This window comes from Otolemur garnettii, unplaced genomic scaffold, assembly GCF_000181295.1.
Source record: "Otolemur garnettii isolate 467f Iridium unplaced genomic scaffold, OtoGar3 scaffold00029, whole genome shotgun sequence".
Classification (NCBI taxonomy): Eukaryota; Metazoa; Chordata; class Mammalia; order Primates; family Galagidae; genus Otolemur; species Otolemur garnettii.
In genome coordinates, this window is record NW_003852424.1 from 9368760 (window position 1) to 9390589 (window position 21830).

The following is a 21830-nucleotide window of genomic DNA, read 5'->3' on the forward strand; positions in this document are numbered from 1 at the left end:
TGGAGGGAGAGGGATTCAAGGGTTCACTTCTGTGGTTCATCTTACAAGGGTACAAGTGAATTTTTCTATGAGTAGAATATGAACGTTTTAACACAATAACTAAAAACTTACATGAAGGCTATGTTAAAAAAAAAAAAAAAGGAAAGTATCTAGCAAGATGCCTGGCATAAAAGTCATGCACCTTTACTAAAAGTTGCTATTATTATTAGTAGTGCAGCTTGGAATTGACCCTGGAAAGCTATAGGATTAGAAAAATAAAAATAAGATGGTGGTATTTTAAAAGCAAACCAACCACATATTAAAGGAATCTGAGGAAAGAAGATAGAGATTACAGAAGAAACTTATGAATAGCCTGCCCTTTAAATACATCTCCCTCTCTTACCTGGAGAAGGAGTCGACTTCCAATAAAACTGCCTTGGACTAACATATTTTTCAAGTTTCTTCTAACAAGACTTGGAAAGAGGAAAAAAAAAAACTTTTTTTTTTTTTGCTAACTCATATTTCTCAAGCTCCTGACTAAATGTCATCTCCTTGGAAAGCTGCCCCTGATGTTCCAAACTAGGGCTCATCAGACTTTTTCTGTAAAAGGCCAGAGAGTAGATATTTTACAGGTAAATATTTTGCTTTGTAGACCTCTTATGATCTTTGCCACATCTTGTTACTTTCTTTTAAATGTACAACACTTCAAAAATGTGAAACCTGAAACAGGCCACACATCGTGGGCCAGTTTTCTGACCCCCATTCCAAACAAAATTTGGTTATCCCTGCTGGCCTTTCTGCATCACACTGTTCTTTCCTTCATGTCACATGTCTCTATTTGCTGTCATATATTTATTTGACAGTTGTCAAGATCCTTGGACTGCAAACTCCTGCAAGGAGGGGTCCTGTCATTCTGTCCATGTGGCGTTGCCCACTGTGCTTCTAGCACTCTGCCCCCAAATGGACACATAGCAGGCGCTTCATCACTATTTGTTTAATAAATAAAATACATAAAAGGACCTATAGTCACTGTAGAAAGATCTGAAAAATACCTCAAATTATATATAAAATTAGTTGTTTGAAAACCCTGTGTGACAGAGCTGTGCATGTTAGGAAAGGGAACATTCACATCTTTTAAAAGTAATATTCTTCCTAGGCTATTTGATTATAGCTTTCATATAAAAGGTATAAATTAGTTTCATAAAAGGGGTGTGTACATTGGATACTTTTTCCTCCATTCTTGTGATATTTTGCTCATAGGAACATTCTCCAGCTCCATCCATGTGAACATGAAGGATGTAAAGTCTCCATCCTTCTTAATGGCTGCATAGTATTCCATGGTGTACATATACCACAGTTTGTTGATCCATGTGTGGATCGATGGGCACTTGGGCTTCTTCCATGACCTGGCAATTATGAATTGGGCTGCAATAAACATTCTGATACAAATGTCTTTGTTGTAATGCGATTTTTGGTCATCTGGGAATATACCCAACAAAGGAATTGCAGGGTCAAATGGCAGGTCTATTTTTAGTTCTCTAAGTGGGAGGGAGAAGGAAGGAGGGAATGGGTGGAGGGAGGGAGTTTGGAGGGATCACTTCTGAGGTTTATCTTATAGGGGTACAAGTGAATCTTTCTAAGAGTAGAATGTGAACGTTTTAAAACAATAACTGAGAAAATGACATGAAGGCTCTGTTGACCAGTTTGACCAGTATTTCAGATTGCATGTGAAAACCCCACACTGTCCCCCAGAAGTGCATTAATGTACATAGTTACCATTCAATAAAAAAATAAATAAATAAATAAATAAATAAAAGTAATATTGTACATCAGGGGCCAAATCTCATAATTGTTTTTATTCCTATAGTAATTACTCTTAATCTGCTATTTGCTTGTTTTTAATCAAGTATTGAATAACCCCTGGACATTGATATTCTCTGCTCTTCTCCACCTCAGAGTCGTCACACTGTTCTTACCTCCAACCAGAAGGTTCCCTGTTCAGATCTTTGCCCGGCCAGCTTCCTCTCCCACTCTAAGCATCCTACCGTGACCATCCAACCACAACAGCCTCTCCCTTCAATGGGCTGAATCACCAATACCAGGTAGAAGGCCATTATACACATTGCAGGTGAATGATGTTGACAGGTTGGCCAAGATGATGAGGAGAGGGAAGTAAGGGGTTGCTGGATTCTGGATTCTGGATTATTTCAAAGGTAGTGGTGGTGTTTAAGGAAGAGGAAGACTGGTATTTAATACAGAGACTGAATACCACCCCCAAAGGAGCAAGTAACAACAGGGAAGAGATTCAAGGACTGAGCACCCCGATCTTCCAGTGTTCACAGGCTAGGGTGACAAAGAAAAGGAGTGGCTAGTGCACAGCAGGAAAACTAGGGGACCATGGTAGCCAGATAAGGGGGTGTGGCCAAGGGTGGCAGGTGCTGTGAGCATGTCGAGACAGCTGAGCACTGAGAGCTGACCTCTGGCTGGAGCAAGTGGAGGGCATGAGTGGTCTTGACAGGGACGGGTTTCTGAGGTGGTGGGAACTGAATCCTGCTTGGTGGGATGAAGGGAAGGGAAAGGGCAGAGTGAGGAAGTAGATTCAGTGAATTTCACTGAAAGGGGAAGAGAAAAGATGTGTGTGGGGTGGAGAATGAAGAAAGTGCATCTTGGTGTGTGCTGGCAGGAATGAGTCCACAGAGGGAGAAGTACTGAGGAAGGGCGGGGGAGGTTCTGGGGAGGTCGCAGGAGACAGAACACAAGCGGACAGGTGAGCTTGCCGCTCCTCCGCTGTCCTGGGAATAAAGTGGAAGCACAGAGGCCAGTGGGAAAGTCACTGGGGCCGCAGGAGCTGCGGACGTTCTTTTCTGGTTGCTTCTGTGTTTCTCTGTAGAAGAGGAACTGAGTTTATCCACCTGAAGGTGGAAACGAGGAGGAGATGCTGGGAATTGGAAAATAGAGGTTAAGGCACAAAATAGTCGTCACGGAGAATGGGGAGTGATGGACTGCAGCGGTGGCACAAATGACCTCTGGAGCTTCCTGATCGTGAATTTAGCAAGGCCGGTGGGTGGGCAACGTCTTGTGTTTCTCAACAGCCGTGTTCAGCTGCAAGGTGTGGGAAGACTGATGAAGAGTCAGATGTGACCAAGACCAGGGAACACAGCAACGGGAGGGAGGCCCAAGGAAACCGACAGGGAGTGATCGTGAGGGTGCAGCATGGAATTCAAGTTCAGTGAGGAATATGCCAAGGACCAGAGGGTGACAGGAGACAGGTAGGTCAAATGCTGTTGGGGAAGCCTGTAAAGGAGTGAGAGGACAGGGTAATGGAGAGCAGTTATGGAAATCACCAAGAAGATGGGTGGAGGGAGGGTGAATGGCGGAACCACAACTATGGTCCATCTTACAAGGGTACATGTGACTCTTTCTAAATGTAGAAAACAAATGTCTTAACACAATAACTAAGAAAATGCCATGAAGGCTATGTTAACCAGTTTGGTGAAAATATTTCAAATTGTATATAAAACCAGCACACTGGACCCCATGACTGCATTAATGTACATAGCTATGATTTAATTTTTAAAAAAGGAAAGAAAATCACCAAGAATTATAACACAGATAGTGCTGCAGTGTGACAGTGAACTTGGAATTTAAGTCCTCAGGGAATGAGAGAGCATGAACCAGGAGCCAGTGGATGACTGCAACAAGAATGTGTAAGTGCCCATCAACTCACAAGTGGATAAATAAATCATGGTATGGCTCAGCACCTGTGACTCAAGTGGCTAAGGCGCCAGTCACGTACATAAAAGGTGGCAGGTTGGAATCCAGTCCAGGCCTGCCAAACAACGATGACAGCTGCAACCAAAAAAAAAAAAAAAAAAAAAATAGCTGGGCGTTGTGGGGGGCGCCTGTGGTCCCAGCTACTTGGGAGGCTGAGGCAGGAGACTTGCTTGAGCTGTGATGTGTGATGCCACAGCACTCTACCCAGGGGAACAGCTTTTTCCTGTCTCAGAAAAAAAAAAATCATGGTACATGTATACCATGGAGTATTACTCAGCCATGAAAAAGATGGAGGCTTTACATCTTTTGTATTTACCTAGATGGACTAGGAGAACATTCTCTTTAGTAAAATATCACAAAAATGGAAAAGTAAGTATCCAATGTACTCAATACTAATATGAAACCAGTAGATGAGCTGAGCATTGTGATGGGCACCTGTAGTCCCAGCTACTTGGAAGGCTGAGGCAAGAGAATTGCTTAAGCTGGAGAGTTTGAAGTTGCTGTGAGCTGTGCCATCACAGCACTCTACCCAGGGTGACAGCTTGAGACTCTGTCTCAAAAAAAAAAGAAAAAAAAGAAACCAGTAGATGAGCAACTACAACCCCACTCAAGAGAAAAACACAGCCATGTTGAAGTAGTGGAGGGGGAGGAGGGACCGAAGCCAGGGAGGAGTGAGGAGGATTGGTTTACTCTCACCTAATGGGCACAGGTAGGGGTATACAACACACCTCTTGGGTGAAGGGCTCAACTACAACTTGTGTTACTGGAATTCCTTCCTCAGTAGGTCTTTGTTCTCGGGGATTTGAAGAATGAACCCATGGACCACAGATGAGTGGTAAGACAGGATTTTTATGAGACAGAAGGGAATACAGAAGGAGTAAAAAGCACCAGAGCTGCTGGCAGAAGGGAAGGCCCAAGTCAGAAGTCTCTCTCATGGGCCCTTTGTCTAAGTGTCTACATTACATTTTGCCAGGACTTGGCAGGTGGAAAAACATCTTTTCAAAGTTGAATGCAGTCCCTCCTCCCCTAGGGCAAGGTTATCAGGTCCTTGCAGTTTTTATCTCAGGGAAGGGATAGGGTGTGTTCTCCCTACTCAAGTTGGAACTACTTAACATATTTCAGGCTGCTTTGTTCATGACCTTGCTAGAGTCCAGAGGGTATGGCCCGGAAAGGGCAGCCTGTTTGTGCCTAGAGATGGGGGATCTGACTTCTGTGCTCACTTGGGCCTAGAGAATGGGGGATCCCTGTCCAGCCCTGAGTGGGGGGATCCGGTATCACTTGGACTTCACCTAACAAATGCAAACAATGTAACCTAATTGTGTACACCCTCATATCAATCTGAAATTTAAAAAAAAATGTGTAGTAAGTGATATCCTCTGATGATAAGCGACCCCAGTGCCAGATTCCTCAATGAGGAAAGAAGGAGAATCGTCTGGAAATGTCAACCGGGAGCAAAAGGATCAATGGGACTGGAGAGCAGGCTCAGAGAGAGAAAGCAGCCCCATCTGAGACTGCAGGGCTAAGAGAAGAAGGGAAAGCTGAGGGAAAGGGGGACATCCGGTGCCACAAGGGGCTGAACACCTGGGTGAGAAGGGGCGTCCTGAGAGACACGGCCTCGCATAGTGACTGACATACAGGGATAAAAAGAATAATGATCAAACGGCAGGTCTATTTTTAGATCCCTGAGTGTTCTCCAAACTTCTTTCCAGAAGGAATGCATTAGTTTGCACTCCCACCAGCAATGCAGAAGAGTTCCCTTTTCTCCATTTCCATGCCAACATCTGTAGTTTTGGGATTTTGCGATGTGGGCTAATCTTACTGGCGTTAGATGATATCTCAAAGTGGTTTTTATTTGGATTCCTCTGATGATTAAAGATGATGAGCATTTTTTCATGTGTCTGTAGACCATGCACCTGTCTTCTTCAGAGATGCTTCTGTTCAAGTCTCTTGCCCACAATGAAACTGGATTGCTTGTTCTTTTCTTATTAAGTTTGAGTTCTCTGTGGATTCTGGTTATCAGACCTTTGTCAGAAAATATCCTCTCCCATTCTGAGAGCAGTCTACCTGCTTTACTTACTGTGTTCTTGGCAGTGCAGAAGCTTTTTAGTTTGATCAGATCCCAGTAATGTATTTTTGGTATTGCTTCAATACCCTGAGGGGTCCTCCTCATAAAGTTTTCTCCCAGGTCAATTTTTTCAAGTGTTTCACCTGCACTCTCTCCAAGAATCTTTATAGTTTCATGTCTTAAGTTTAAGTCTCTTATCCAGTGAGAGTTAATTTTTGTTAGAGGTGAAAGGTATGGGTCCAGTTTCAGTCTTCTACAAGTTGCCAGCCAATTCACACAGCACCATTTGTTAAATAGGGAGTCTTTCCCCCAATTTATATTTTCGATGGGCTTATCAAAGATCAAATGATGATAAGTGTCTGGGTTCATCTCTTTGTTCTCAATTCTGTTCCACACATCTACCTCTCTATTTTTGTGCCAGTACCATGCTGTTTTGATCACTATAGATTTATAGTATAGTCTGAAGTCTGGTAGGGTGATTCTGCCTGATTTGTTTTTATTTCTGAGTAATGTCTTGGCTATTCGAGGCCTTTTCTGTTTCCATATAAAATGAAGTACAAGTTTTTCCAAATCTTTAAAGTATGACAGAGGTGCTTTAATAGGGATTGCATTAAATCTGTATATTGCTTTGGGTAGTATGGACATTTTAACAATGTTGATTCTTACTAGCCATGAGCATGGTATGTTTTTCCATTTGTTAACATCTTCTGTTATTTCTTTTCTCAGAGCTTCACAGTTCCCTTTATAGAGCTCTTTCATGTCCTTTGTTAGGTACACTCCCAGATATTTCATTTTCTTTGGCCCTATTGTAAAAGGAATAGACCTGCTGTTTGATCCTACAATTCCTCTACTGGGAGTATATCCAAAAGACCAAAAATCACTTTGCAACAAAGATACTTGCCCCAGATTATTCATTGCAGCTCAATTCATAATTGCCAAGTCATGGAAGAAGCCCATGTGCCCATCGACCCATGAATGGATTAATAAATTGTGGTATATGTATACCATGGAATATTACACAGCCTTAAAAAAGATGGAGACTTTACCTTTTTTATGTTTACGTGTATGGAGCTGGAACATATTCTTCTTAGTAAAGTATCTCAATAATGGAAGAAAAAGTATAAAGTGTACTCAGTACTTTTATGAAACTAATTTATATTTGCTCATACTTTCTTATGAAATATAGATCACAGCTATAGCCAGGATGAAGGAGAGAAAGGAGGGGAGGGGAGAGGTTTGATAGAGGGAGGGTAAACAGTGGGACCACACCTATGGAGCATACTGAAAGGGTACAAGTCAAATCTATCAAGGATGGAATATAAATGTCTTAACACAATAATCAATGAGGTGAAAGCTATATTAATTAGTTTAATGTAAGCACTCCAAATTGTATAAAAAAACAACACATTGTACCCCACAAATGCATAAATGTATTCATGATCTATGTGTATATGACTTAATAAAAGGAGAAAAGAAAAAGAATAATGAAATTAGTCCCAATTTCAGTGGCAAGGCACTGGGGAGAAAGAAGCACTGGGTGAGGGGGAGGGTTACCAAGAGTGCACCGAGTTCTAGAGTCCCCTTGCTCCTTCCAGCGGAGGAGTGGAAGTCAGGGAGCTGTCTTGTTTGTTACTTGTTTCTGCATTAAAATGTTATCTCCATGAGGGCAGGGACTTGTATTCTCCTGTTTATTAAGGAGCCAGTTAATTAACAGTTGACTAGTTAAAGGCATCTGGAATATGGTGAATAAAGTGAAAATATGCAAATACAAGCTCATATATATTGCATCCTTACTGTGTGCCAGGGAATGTGATGCGCCCTTAATGTACATTATTGTTTCATTTAATCCAGACAAGGGTTCTTTAAGGTAAGTACTAGTAATATTTTAACCTCATAAATTAAGAAATCAAGGTTATGGGGGGTTGGGGTTAAGTGACTTCCAAAATGGTTAGTGGTGAAGCCAAGAGAAGAAGTCAGTCTACCTTTAAAAATTTATGCGTGTTTTAAAATACAGATGAAGGGGTTCCACACAAGACTATTTAATGAAACATTCTTGGAAAGGGCCTGGGAATATGAACTTTTTTATTTATTTTTATTTTTATTTTTTATTGAACGGTAACTATGTACATTAATGCACTTCTAGGGTACAGTGTGTGGTTTTCACATGCAATCCGAAATACTTCCATCAAACTGGTCAACACAGCCTTCATGTCATTTTCTCAGTTATTGTTTTAAAACGTTCACATTCTACTCTTAGAAAGATTCACTTGTACCCCTGTAGGATAAACCTCAGAAGTGATCCCTCCAATCCCCCTCCCTCCACCCATTCCCCCCTCCCTTCTTCCTCCCCCCTCCCCATATTCTTAGGCTATTTGGTTATAGCTTTCATATAAAAGGTATAAATTAGTTTCATAATAGGGGTGTGTACATTGGATACTTTTTCCTCCATTCTTGTGATACTTTGGTCAGAAGAACATTCTCCAGCTCCATCCATGTGAAATGAAGGGAATATGAACTTTAAATGAATGCAATAATCACTTCTGTGGTCAGGCAAACCTTGAACTTGTAGCTTCTATGGAAAGCAGGAAAAAAATAACTATATAAACTAAGCTGTAAGTACTCTTATTGAATAAACTCATTTTTATTTATTATTTTTTAAAAAACTTATCCATGTGGCACACTCAGGTGGTCATACTCCTAAACGCCTTTACTCCTCTTCTTCCTTATGGAAGGAACTCTCATTTTTGTTTAGGTATTAAAATGTTTTGGGAGAAATTGCACCCCCACACACCCTCAAGTCTAGGGAATGAATCATAGTTAATTTAAGATGGTCATCTTCATCCAATCCTTCTCCCCAATGATTAATCCCAGGAAAGTAATAAAATGCTTGATAGATAATCCTCGGAAAGCTGTTATGTGAGCTTTGAGCTTTGATGGTGGCCACCTGGTGACCATGGAAACACAAAAAAAATCAGAGATGCCAACCTCATGCCCCAACATCTGCGAGCCATCAAACCAACCCTGGAACCATCTACTTTGAAAATTCTTGTTCAGAAAATACTAAATATCTTTATGATTCAGAGCCCCTGCTACCAGTAGCCAAATGCATCCTATATGTGTGCTGTGTCCTTAAAAAGAAATCATACAGATAAAAAAAAAGAAGAAGAAGAAATCTGAGGCAAGAGAATTGCCTAAGCCCATGCGTTGGAGGTTGCTGTGAGCAGTGTGATGCCACGGTACTCTACAGAGGGCGATAAAGTGAGACTCTGTCTCTACAAAAAAAAAAAAGAAGAAGAAGAAGAAGAAATCACCTGATTGATTTAAATAATCATTTCTTAAGAGCAAAAGGCAAGACAACTTGGTATAGAGCAGAGAATTCTTTGTCTGGAGTCAGGAGTCTCAGGTCCTGGTCGCAAGGCATCTGACCTTGACCAACCCACTTCCTCCTTAGGGTGCAGTTCTTCAAGTTGGGATTAAAGGGCATGCTAGGAGTGCTCCTTCCCCTCTTTCATTTCTAATATTAGCCAATTCTCCATGTAAACTGTTGCAATTCGTGCAATACACCTTATAATCTGTTATCACATCTTTTGAGAACAAAGCTTCCTTTTATGGGGCCCACAGAGAGGTGAGGCAGAGAGGCTAAGGTAGAGGTGAAACTTCTTTGAACTATTTTCTGTACATCCCCAGCAGAGATGGACGGAGGCCTCTGAGTCAGCAAAATCTCCAGTGGTGAAACAGAAAACGTACATGCCACACATTTGGGCAGCCAAGGTCAGCCCACGAGGAAGGGAAGGTGTTCACATTCAGTCTGTTAAATGGACCCCATGGGGCAAGTCACCAGCTATTACATATCCACATTTCCAGGACCTTCTATCTACACCTTCTCCCTCCTTCCCTGCTAACGTCTGTGACTTCCAAGCTTTCTTCTCTAGAAACTAAAAATCAATCCTTTGCAAAGTGAAAATTAGCAAATCTGGGCTTGTGCTGCTTAAGATTTATAAATAAAGAAGGATTTTTATACTTCTGCTGTTCTACAAAGGGCTATTTTAGCTGTATGGTCACGAACTCCACCAAAAACTTGAGTGTTCTCTGTCTGGCATGGTTGCTGGGGGAGGGAAAGGGGGCCCTCTTTGTGCCTCTGCTGCTCCGTTTCTGCATGGTGACAGATCATCCCCTGGGACCCTTTTCATGACCTGATATGGAAGGTGGCAGTGTTGCCCCTCAGCTCTCTGGGCAGCCTCTTCTGGAATGACACTCTGTGCCTCAGGGTTCACTGCTGACCCATACAAGTTGCCCCCAATCCCTCCCCCCAAAAGTACAATCAGCACCTGGCCTTTCAGAGTTGACTGTTGGGACATGGATGACATCACCTTCTCACCTACAGAGCTGAGCTGTCACTGACCCCAGCACCCTGATAGCCCAGCCTCTACTCTACACTTGCATCGCATTGGAGTGGTGCATTTTGCAGAAAAGATTGTTAAAGGTTATATACCTAATGGACATCTGGAAAAATCTTCCAGGGATGGGACAGCAAGGGAATGGAGAGGCAATAGACTTTGATGTCAGATATAACCAATTTCAAATCCTCATTCCGGTACCAAGTAATTTTAACAAGTTCCTTTTGTGTGTGTGTGAGAGAGAGAGACAGACAGACAGACAGAATCACATTCTGCTGCCCTGGGTAGAGTGCCAAGGCTTCATAGCTCACAGTCACCTCAAACTCCTAGTCTTAAGCAATCCTTTTGCCTCAGCCCCCAGAGTAGCTAGGACTACAGGCTCCCGCAACCACCTCAGCTAATTTTTCTATTTTTAGTAGAGACAGAGTCTCACTCTTGCTCAGGCTGGTCTCGAGCTCCTGAGTTCAAGTAATCCACCTGCCTCGGCCTCCCAAGAGTGCTAGGATTACAGGTGGGAGCCACCACGCCTGGCCTTGACAAGTTTACAGCCTACACTTTCTCATCTGTTAGACAGTAAAAATAATATGTACCTTGCAGGCAAATTAGAAGTGCCATATGTAAGATACCCAGTGAAAAATGTGGATGCAAAGAAAGCTTCTCAAATTATAACGCTTGGTGGTGATAATGATATGATTATTTTAATCTTCTTTTAAATTATGAGAAAAGTTACAGAGTTTGTACCAGGCACTGGGAAATAGCTGACTCTTTTAGCATCAGTGTTTTGCTCTCTCTGAAGAAGTCTGTACGTGAGAAAACAAACCTTCCAAGCTCATTAATATAAAGGAAACTGTGGTGACAACGGGTGGCAGCAGAAGACATGGAAAGTACATTAGGAACCAGAGCCCAGTAGTCATCATTGAAGTCTCCAAGTAGCACTTCCCTCATCAGCAAGCAGGGATCATCACTGTGCTCATCTCAGAGCTATTTAAAGATCAAATGAGAGGGACCAGGAAGACCACTGCAGATCAGCAAAGCAGGCTATGTGATTTTCTGGTGCAACTCCACTTTCTCATGCTGACCAAGATATGTGAAAATATTCCAACCATTATGGCAAACACAGGAAGGAAGCCATTTGGGGATGCTTCCTACACATTATGGAGCACCATAAGCAAAACCCCAGCATCTCAGCAGCTCCCCGGAGCTCAGGGCCTCATTGTAAACAACCCGGTGTTCTATCCTAGCTGCATGATAGCATCACTAGGGAGCTGTTAAGCAATGCAAATTCCCTACTAGGTATATACCCAAAAGATCAAAAATCACTTTGCAACAAAGATATTTACACCAGAATGTTTGTTGCAGCCCAATTCATAATTGCCAAGTCATGGAAGCAGCCCAAGTGCCCAATGACTCATGAATAGATTAACAAATTGTGGTGTACGTATACTATGGAATACTATGCAGCCTTAAAAAATGGAGACTTTACCTCTTTTATGTTTACATGGATGGAGCTGAAACATATTCTCCTTAGTAAAGTATCTCAAGAATGGAAGAAAAATTATCCAATGTACTCAGCACTATTATGAAACCAATATATAATCACCCACACTTTCATATGAAAGATAAAACACAACTATAGCTGAGAATGAAGGAAGGAAGAGGAGGGGGAGTTTTGGTGGAGGGAGGGTAACTGGTGGGACCTCACCTATGGTGCATATTGCAAGGGTACATGTTAAATCTATTAAGAATTTAAATGTCTTAACAAAATAATTAAGTGAGGTGAAGGCTGTGTTAACCACCTTGATGTAAGCATTCCAAATTGTATATAAAATCAGCACATTGTACCCTGTAATTGCATTAATGTACACAATTATGACTTAATAAAAAAAATTAAGAGGGAAAAAAAATAAATGCAAATCCCCACGCCTCTCCCATAAACATGCTGACTTCCTTTTTTCTAGAACAGAGCCTATATTTTTTAACAGCTCCTCAGGTGAGTCTGTTGAGCAATCAGAGAACTCATCTGGAGCAGTGGTTCTCAAAGGGAAGATATTTTGTCCCCCAGGGAACACTTAGCAATATCTGAAGATATTTTTGGTAATCACAACTGCAGACAGGGCAGCTAGTGGGTAGAGGTCAGGGATGTTGATAAATATTCTACAATGCACAGGACAGCCTGAGAACAAAGAGTTATCTGGCCCAAAATGTCGGCAGTGAATGCCATTGAGAGGGTTCACAAGAAGTCCACAGTTGGCGGTACTGCACAAAAATCGCTCAGCAGGCTAGGCATGGTGGCTCACACCTGTAATCCTAGCACTCAGTGAGGCCAAGGTGAGTGGATTGCTTGAGCTCAGGAGTGTAAGACCAGCCTGAGCAAGAGTGAGACCCCATCTCTATTAAAAATAGAAGAAAAGTAGCCAGACATTGTGGTGTAGACCCATAGTCCCAGTCACTCAGGAGGCTGAGGCTTGAGCCCCAAGTGTTTGAGGTTACTGTGAGCTATGACACCGCTGCACTCTACTTAGGGCACAGAGTAAGACTCTGTCCTTAAAAAAACCAAATGAACAAATTACTCAGGGTGGTGCCTGTGGCTCCAAGGAGTAGGGCGCCGGCCCCATATGCCGGAGGTGGTGGGTTTAAACCCAGCCCCGGCCAAAAACTGCAAAAAAACCAAAGTACTCAGCAGTATTTCTGATCCCACCTGTTCTCCAGAACCTTGTTGCTTCCACCAAATAGAAAATGCAAGGCCATAACACTGTTTGACTTGTGAGGCAAGGTCATAAAACTCTTCTGTACATTTTTCTCTCACAAAATATGCACCTTAGAAATCCTAAGCCAACAAGTGTGAGATCCAGCCACCCTGAGGCTGCCGTGTTAGAAATACCACACGTAGAGGTCACAGACAGAGGGACAGTGCTGCTCAAAAGACGCCCCAGCCATCTGTGTCTTCCCAGCCTGGCCACCAGACGTGAGTGTGTGGGAGCCTGGCCCACCTTCCAGCTGCTCCTGGCAGTGCCAAGTGGGGCACAGGCCAGGTTTCTGCCCAGACTGAAGGTTCATGAGCATGGGAGATGGTGTGCAGGTCTGGGCTCTCTACAGAATTCATGTTTGTTTTTTTGACCTGCAGCAAGAGATCATCAGAATAACTTTCATTACGATTCTTTAAAAGATTTATATCTAAGCCCTCTTGACTGGACCACTGAAGCCTTACATATCTTCTACAGGGACCAAGGGTCAGCCCACACCAGACCCTGCAGCTTCTACTTCCATCCCCCAAATACACCAGTTACCAGTTTACTTAAGAATTCTTCCCATTTATTCCTCTTGTACTTTCCACAATCTGGGAGGTCATATTTTCAAATGTATGCCTTAAAAGCCTTATGAGTCTTTTTTCGGCTTGATGAGGTTTTCAAACATAAATACAGGTGGATCGATATAAATAACACATTCTCATTCCAATAATTAGTAAATCAATAGTTACAAAACATCTTTTATTTACACGTTCTTCCAGGAATATGCAGACGACGACGCAGGAAAATAATAACAAATCTCCTGAAAGTCTTTGAAGATCCGTTGCCAACACAGATATTCTGCAAGCACACTCAGTACCAAGAACACTGCTTAGAGAGATCACCTAAATCACTTCCTTCCTCAAAGGCTTTTAATAGCTTCGCATTAAACAGTTCTCTGTTGCCTGTGGAATGAAGTCCACACTCCTAAACAGGGCGCTGCACAAATGCTCTGTGAAGGGAGCTCATTCCGTTCTAAAGAATTCATGATCGGAGCAACATAAATAACAACAACTCATACAAATCAAAAGGGAAAAGGAATATACGAAAATTCCTAGGGGTGGATTTCACCGTCAGGGGGGCCCACACTTTGCACCAGATGCATGACCCCCCCTAGGACACAGAGTGGTTTCTTCTTTTAGGAACTGACACTCTAAAGAAAAAATGGCTCATAAATCAAATGTTCTGCCCCATGCTGAGCTAGAATTTGCATATAAAACAATTAAAGGATAATCTTCCATGACAGCAGAGTAATACATCCATCTCTGAGCCGCCATGAAAATTCAGCTCGCAACGTGTTGTTAGGAGTCTGCCCTGTGTGACGTTGCCGTGTCCCCCAGATAGCCCTGTAGACAACAAGCTCCGGGAGGGAAATGTTAGGCTCTAAATCACTCTCTGAGGCGGAGAACCCCCAAAGTCTTTTCACTGCAGATGCCAAGAAAAAGCAGCAGCCCAGGAAATAAATACACACCAAGGGAAGCTCGGCAGCAAAACGCAGGACTCTTCCTCAAAGGGCAGCCGCTTTCTTTCCGTAGGTATGAAGGGAGGGAATAGCTTACAGTGCCAGGAAGGAGTTTTTTTGTTACAAGTGTGAAAAAACTTTGGTATCAATTTATCGAGTGTGGACAGAGGAGGAGGATGCTGGTTTGTCTTCTGTGCGGCCAAGATGGCATCCTTGCTGCAAGGCAACGAGGGATCCTTGGCCCCGAGACACCAACAATCCAATGTCTTTTAAAAGAACCAAGTGTACCAGGTTGCCCTGCACGTCCTATCTCTGAAGTCATTTCTTTGGGTGATTTTTTTACAAATACCTACAAAGTGCATAAATATCAGCTGAAGTGAGTTTGAAGGAAATGTGGGTTTATGCACTAACCAGCTAAAATTGCAGAATCTCAGAAGGAAGACTTCAGATCAGCCCAAACTCACACAACCATTGAATAGTAGAGCTGATACAAAAACAAGTCCCCTAACTCCAAAACCTCCCAACCTCAGACTCTGTCCCTTACACTGTCTTCATTACTCCTATCAGGAAAAGCGGTAAGATTGAGTGTCGCACTACACAACTGTATTGTATTTGTGTGTGTGTGTGTGTGACCTCTATTTCCACAGTTAGATAAAACTCAGTAAGTCCAGGACTTTGTCTTCATATATTGTTTAGAGCAGAGGAGTACCAGGCACATGGTAATGCCTGATTTTCTTTAAAAAAAAAAAAAAGTGTGAAAACTATAATTAACAAATAAATGCATTCTCCTTGTCTTGAAGGAGACCAACCTGCCTCTGAATACTAGCAGGGCTGAGCCTTCAGTGCTACTACCGGGCCCATAGACATTTTTCTTCCCCAGGTGACACAGTTTTAGATGAGGGACCCAGTACAACACAACACTCAAGAGGAGCAAATTTTCATCCTTCTAAAAACTCAGAAAAGTGACCCTATGGCACCCAGCTATTTTTGTCACCTGGGCAGGGGAAACTTCTTTTATTTTTTGAACCAATTCATTCATTTCCAGGAAGAAAATAACAAAATATCCTATGATTTGAGATCTCAATTTAGGAGTGAAGAATTCTCTTACTGAATTCTATTCCTGCCCAGCAAGTAATGCACAACTGGAGATAAGCCTAGATGTATGACTTTCAGAGAGTTTCTTTTTTAAAACAAAGAGAGAAAGGAAGGGAAAAGAGAGAAGAACTGGATTAGTGATTGAATGCAAATGGCCTTTGCACCAGCTCAGTTAGGGTAGCTTGACCTTAAATGTCTGCAATTTGAAAAAAAAATTGAGGGCTGAAAAAAGTTTTCCATGTCACCTGAGAAAATCTGTTTCCAACTTTGAGCAGCTCATCATTACCAAGCAATTGGTTTAGTAATAATAGCAACCATAGTCAGCAATAATAACAACTAAGATTTCCTGAGCACCTATTATGTTCAGGCACTGTTTCAGCCAGGTTCCATATTTAATCCTCACCAAAGCCCTGGGACATAGACACCATTATTATCTCCATTTTGCAGACAAAGAAACCAAGGCACAGAGAAGCTAAGCAACTTTCTGGAATTCGTCCTGCTAAGAATCAGCACAGCAAGGATCAGTCCCCAGCAACTGCTCCAGGGGCATGTTGCCCAACCATCTCCCTGCAACTGTCCCTCACTAGGAATGTCGGAAAGGGAGAATGTCGGAATACGAAGTATCAAGAAGGAAGCACCCCGTAGGAGCTGCTTCACTTGCATTCTCTCATTCAGCCCTCACAATAACGGATTACTATTCTTACTCCATAGATGGAAAACTGAGAAGTAGAGGAGTTATAATTTGCCCATAAGGATACCAGCTGACAAATGATACAGCCAATTGCCAGTCTCCAGTCTGACACATGACCAGGCACGGTGTTCCTTTCCGTTGGAAGCAATCGGCGGCATTCTAAACAATCTCCAGGGTGCTTGGGGACTAGAAGGCTGTGCCCTGGCCTCACTTCTTTTCCGCAGACCAGGCACGAGAGGAGGGCAGGATTGTGAAGCAGAATGAGCACAGGCTTTGCACTCAGCGCTTACTACATGTGCGACCTTAGGAAAACTCCCTGAATCTGTTTCCCTCGTGTTTACACCCAAGGATAAAAAGGTGACTCTAAAGGGTATGTGGAAATTCTGGCCTCCAGAGACTTTCAGATCATCCACTCCCCTGAAAACACTTAGACACCCACTTTCGTGACCACAAAATGAGTCCCACAAGTGTGCAGGGAACCATCTCTGTCAGCCGAGCGGCCTGCTCCTCTTAGGCTGAGTCATAGCATCTTCTTGGCAAACATTGAAAGCAAAATTGCACAAATGCGAGCTCTCCAGATTAGAACCATGTTCCCCCAAATCGTAGCATTTGTCCTGGGAGCCAGCAGGAGCCACAACCATACTGCAGTTCTGCTAATGAGGTCGCCAGGCACTATGGTGCCAGCAAGACCGGCAGGGCATAAAATCATTACTGACATTGCCAGTTTGGACTAACAGGGACCCAGGGCTTCAGTTGGGGAAACCACAAAACAAATTAATGTCTTGGAAATGTTTACCCCAGCCAGCTGGGGATAGTCTTGTTTTGTTTTGGGTTTTTCTTTTCTTCTTTTTCTGTTTTTGTCCCTTAAAAAATATCTACTGTTTACACTTAAAGGCATCGAGCAGAATTTTCTTTTAATATAAAAAAGAATCATACTAAAATGCTGTTGGTGTTCAAGAACTCTGGGTAATATCCTTGCTTCTCACATCATTTCTTCTGTTTATATAAACTCAATCTCTTTGGTTCTCGATGCTCATAGCTGACACAGTTCTAATTATTTTAAATGACCCTTTGGTTAAGCACAAATGTGTAAACAATTTGTAACAGCTCTCAGGGACCATTCCTTATGCAGATGTTTTCTTGTTTTAAATCCCAATCTTCTTTATACTGACTCCAAATCAAGGGGTAGCAAACTGCTGCCCACAGGCTAAATCTGGCCCCCAGATTGTTTTTGTAAATAAAGTTTAATTTGAATGAAGTCATGCCCGTTTATTCACTTTCATGTTGTCAATGACTGCTTTAATACTACAGCAGCAGAGCTGAGCTGTGACAGAGGCCATCTGGGTCTGTAAAGTCTAAAATATTTACTACCTGAACCTTTACAGAAATGTTTGTCAACCCCAATTCTGAAGCCAGTGTTGGGGACTGGAATCACACAAGGTATTTATTTCATGTGCTTATCCCTACGGAAACTAAATAATCCTCTTGGCTTATCCCTACAGAAACTAAATAATCCTTTATGCTTGTTTGTCCAGCTAAATTCTTAGAGAGACAAGGACGATTTTCTTCCTAGGGCTTGAGCATAGAGACTAACACACTATAGGCCAGTAATAAAAATTTGCTGAATGAATGAGCTAAGTTGTTAGATGAGTTTTTAACTCCTCAGGGTCCCCGAGCATGTCTTGAACTTGAATGAGAATTTGACTCTGTAAATTCTCAATAACTGCAGGTTGTGGCACCATCCATTGCATGGCTCTAAGTTTAGAGAGTGGATATGTTTTGCAGGACACTTGGTAACCAAGATAAACCCCTATCTCTGTGATGGTAACTCTCCTCTTCTATATCACACCATTTGTGCCCATCCTCTCTCTAACTTCATGAAATCCTCTCTGCCTCCAACCCAGATATCTGGGACTTGGCTCTGATGGCACTGTCTCATAACTGATTTGCAAAGCTGGTCCTCTATCCTGCAGGATCCATCTGCGCTTCTCCCTGTGGTTCCCAATGTCCTGCAATGGCTCCACAGGGGTTCTCAGGCCCACCATTCATCCCCAAGGCACATGGGCAATCAGCCCACTCACACAAGAGAAACTAAGAGCAGATCCTGTCCAATTCTGGAAGATACAGAGAGAAAGACCAAGTGGATAAGACCTCCAGCCTGCCACTCCCAAAATGCCTTTGTCATTTGGAAGTGAAAGATGGTTTAACATGAAGAAGAAGCAATTTGACTTAATAAGGCAAGAAAAAAAAAACTTTTTTTTAATTGAGACAGAGTCTCACTATGTCACCCTCGGTAGAGTGCTGTGGCATCACAGCTCACAGCAACCTCCAACTCCTGGGCTTAACCGATTCTCTTGCCTCATCCTCCCAAGTACCTGGGACTACACACACCTGCCACAATGCCTGGCTACTTTTTTGTTTTTTCAGCAGGCCAGGCTGGGTTCAAACCCACCAACCCTGATGCACATGGCCAGCACCCTACCCACTGAGCTATGGGCACCACCGGAGGCAAGAAAATTTTGAAAACCAAAAGTTCAAACACCAGACAGACCTGGTAGATGAGAATCCAAGCTCTGTTACTCACCAGCTGTATGAACTTGAGCCAATTAATTGATTTCTCTTAGATAAAAATACCTTAACAGCAAAATTGGTATATTGTGATATTTTTATAGTACTAACAGTGACAGGTACCACCACATTTTACTTCTTCCCTTTCATATTCAAATACCACAAAGAGAAGGGTCATTGGAAATCCCCACTTACCCAGCATTCCTTTCTTGGCACTAGACAGACACATGTCCTTCTCTGCACTGGGCAGGGCAAAACTCACCACGAACACCTCCACCCCATCAGCCATCAGGGCCAAACCCAAGACGAAAAACAGGGTCCACTGAAAGCGGCCGTGACCACACTCCTCCATGATGGTCTCATACTGGTGGGCCAACTGCTCCTCGTCCTCCATCCTCTCAGCCATGAGGTCTGCCTGGCCTCGAAGGCCATCTGCCCGGGAGGGCGCCATCTTGGTCGGCTTGGCCCTGACCTCATCAGGGTGAGGGATGCCCTGGTATTCGCCCTCATAGATTTCATCTTCCTCATCATGGCCTTCTGTGACATCGCTCTGTGCATCTTCTTCTGGGTAGGACTCATTGCCGCGATAATAGCCATCGCTGGGGGCATAGCCCTCGTAATTGTCCTGGTACTTGTAGTCATCCATTCCTCGGGTCCGGGACTGCCTGGCTGCCTCTCCAGCTATATCCCTTGCTCCCCAGTAGAGGTTTGGGCTATTTCGGTAACCATCATCCATTATGTGGTTTAACCACAGAGTATGTTCGTGTGACTTCTTAGGTGAAAGTCACACCTGTTTTCTTCTCCTTCGTCTGTCAAGTCAACCAGATTTGTGCAAAGGCAACCTAAGTATCCTTTTGCATGCAAAGTCTACTGGAAGTCTTGGGAAAGCTTCAAACTCTGGTCTGGTCTCCTTCAGAGACACAGGGGTGTCATGCTGGGAAGTGTTGATTAGAAATGGATCCAGCTGTTTTTCTTAACAAGGAATGAGCAGGGCTTGGCAGCTTGCTTGCAGCCCTGATTTGTACCACCACTGAAGGTCATGCCCTAGAGGAGAAAGAAGGGGAAGGAAGAAATGTTACAAAGGCTGGAATTCTGACAAAAGACTCTAAGAATAAAACAAATATGTTTGGTAATGCCGACGCGTCACATGTCAGGTAGAGGAAACCTTGACTAGACAGTCACATTTATATCAGCCAAATGAGGATTGAATCAGCTAGGCCGCTGGAGAAGAGAGAAGGGATAGTGGTCAGGGGGGCCCTGTGAAGCCCTAGTTAACCCCCCAAAAGGGTCAAATCTTACACCAGAATGCAATATAAAGTGGAAAAAATCCACTTTTGGATTTATCAAGCCTTTGGCAACAGTGGGGGTTTATGACAGCTCTGTGTCTGTTATAGAAAAGCCAGCTTTTCTAACTTTATCATAAAGTGGAGGTACAATTTGACATGAAGAAACGTATGGCAAAGAAACACCCAGAACCGTTTTCCCTGAGGCCCAGCTGACTTGTGAGTCTCAGCATCGTGGTTCAAGGGCCACTCTGACCTGTATGTGGCTTAAACAGGCAGGGACAAGGGGCTGCAGGGATAGGGGGCTGCAGGGACATGGGGCTGCAGGGATAGGGGGCTGCAGGGACAATGGGGCTGCAGGGATAGGGGGCTGCAGACCCAGAGCCGGAAAGCTTGTGTCTGAAAGTCGATTCTGCTGTGTCATGGTCGTGTGGCTGGGGACAGCTCTCTCTGAACCTCAATTTCCTCATGAGTCAAATGAGAACAGTAGGACCCAACTCCTGAGGTTGTGCATAAAGTTCTTAGAGAAGAGCGTCTGGCCTGCATGATAATGATTATGTTTTTAAGCCTCGACATTTCTGTTGCTTTTCTTCCCCTAGTTTTAATTCTGGAAACCAAGAGACAGTACTGTCTAGACTAGAGCCAAGGCCCAGTCCTGTAACCCAATTCCAATCACCAGGCCCCTCACTTGACTCCCGTGTTGAGCGGGCTGTCATGGTGCCCTAATTAACATTCCTATAATCTCAGATCTCCCGTGATTTGAAGCCACCATCTAATAGTGCCTACTATTTGCCTTAAAATGTGCCTATTATACCACATCCCTTATCCCTCCCTCTCACAATACAAAAAGAAAGAACAAGGTATTTCTACCTTCATCTTAGCGATAGGGAAACTAGGGCTCAAAGCAGGTTAGTAACACAATCAATGTCACAGCACTAGGACTCAACCCCACTGGTCCCAAAGCCAGTTCTTCCCCAGGCCCTCATACTTCCAGATGCTAATCCTAGGGACTGTCACCATCCCCATGGGGATCTTTGAAAATACATATTCCCAGAGCATGCAGATCGGCTAGTTTGAGCTCAGAAATCTGAGTTTGCACACTGCTACCAAGTGGCCCTGAAGCACCTCAGGGATGGAAGCTGCCCGCCCCTCCCCCTCAGATCCCCCTAGCCTACCCCAACTCTCCCCAGTTGACACACATGGTGCTCAGAATGCTGCACTCCCCTGCTCAGTCCACCTGCCAACAGTACATACGCCATCAACCCTCAAGGCTTCCTGTGGCACTGGAAATCCAGGGCATTTCACTGCACTCAGCAGATGTCACCTCTCAACAGAATGAGACACACTTGCCCACACCATTGTCCCTGCACTCCTCCCTGCCCACAGCTGATCCCTGGACCCTCTGCCCTGCACCTGCCCTCCATGCCCTTAGCCCTAGACAGACTCCAGCTTCGTGACTCAGCAGAGTCAAACAACACCATGCATGTCCTTCTGGAGGAAGCTGGACATTAGTGGTTCCCAAACTCTTAGGGTGGGCCAGAACCACTGAAACTGAGGCACAATAGAAATGCAAATCCCAGGACCCCTCCCCAAAAGACAGAGACTCCATAGACTATGGGCAGGGCTGGAAATATGCATTTCCCACAAACAACAAAGGGAATCCAGGATCTGCACTCTGCAAATCCATGTTGTAGGAGCCAACAAGAAATATTTACTGAGAACTGGTTCTT

The 21830-nt window shown here is 43.5% G+C and overlaps 1 protein-coding gene across 3 annotated transcripts in view; it reads right to left on the minus strand.

Annotated features, from left to right (window-relative positions):
• SV2B (synaptic vesicle glycoprotein 2B) overlaps positions 1-19860 on the minus strand; it is a 66212-nt gene extending 46352 nt beyond the window's left edge. For 2 of the 3 annotated variants that reach the window (XM_023512597.1, XM_003788650.2), the window contains exon 1: positions 19013-19860. In XM_023512597.1, coding sequence (XP_023368365.1) covers positions 19013-19553 — 541 coding nt within the window. In that variant the 5' untranslated portion in view covers positions 19554-19860. The remainder of the gene's footprint in view (positions 1-19012) is intronic. The other variant, XM_023512598.1, reaches the window with a different exon arrangement.
• Positions 19861-21830: the final 1970 nt, after the last annotated feature.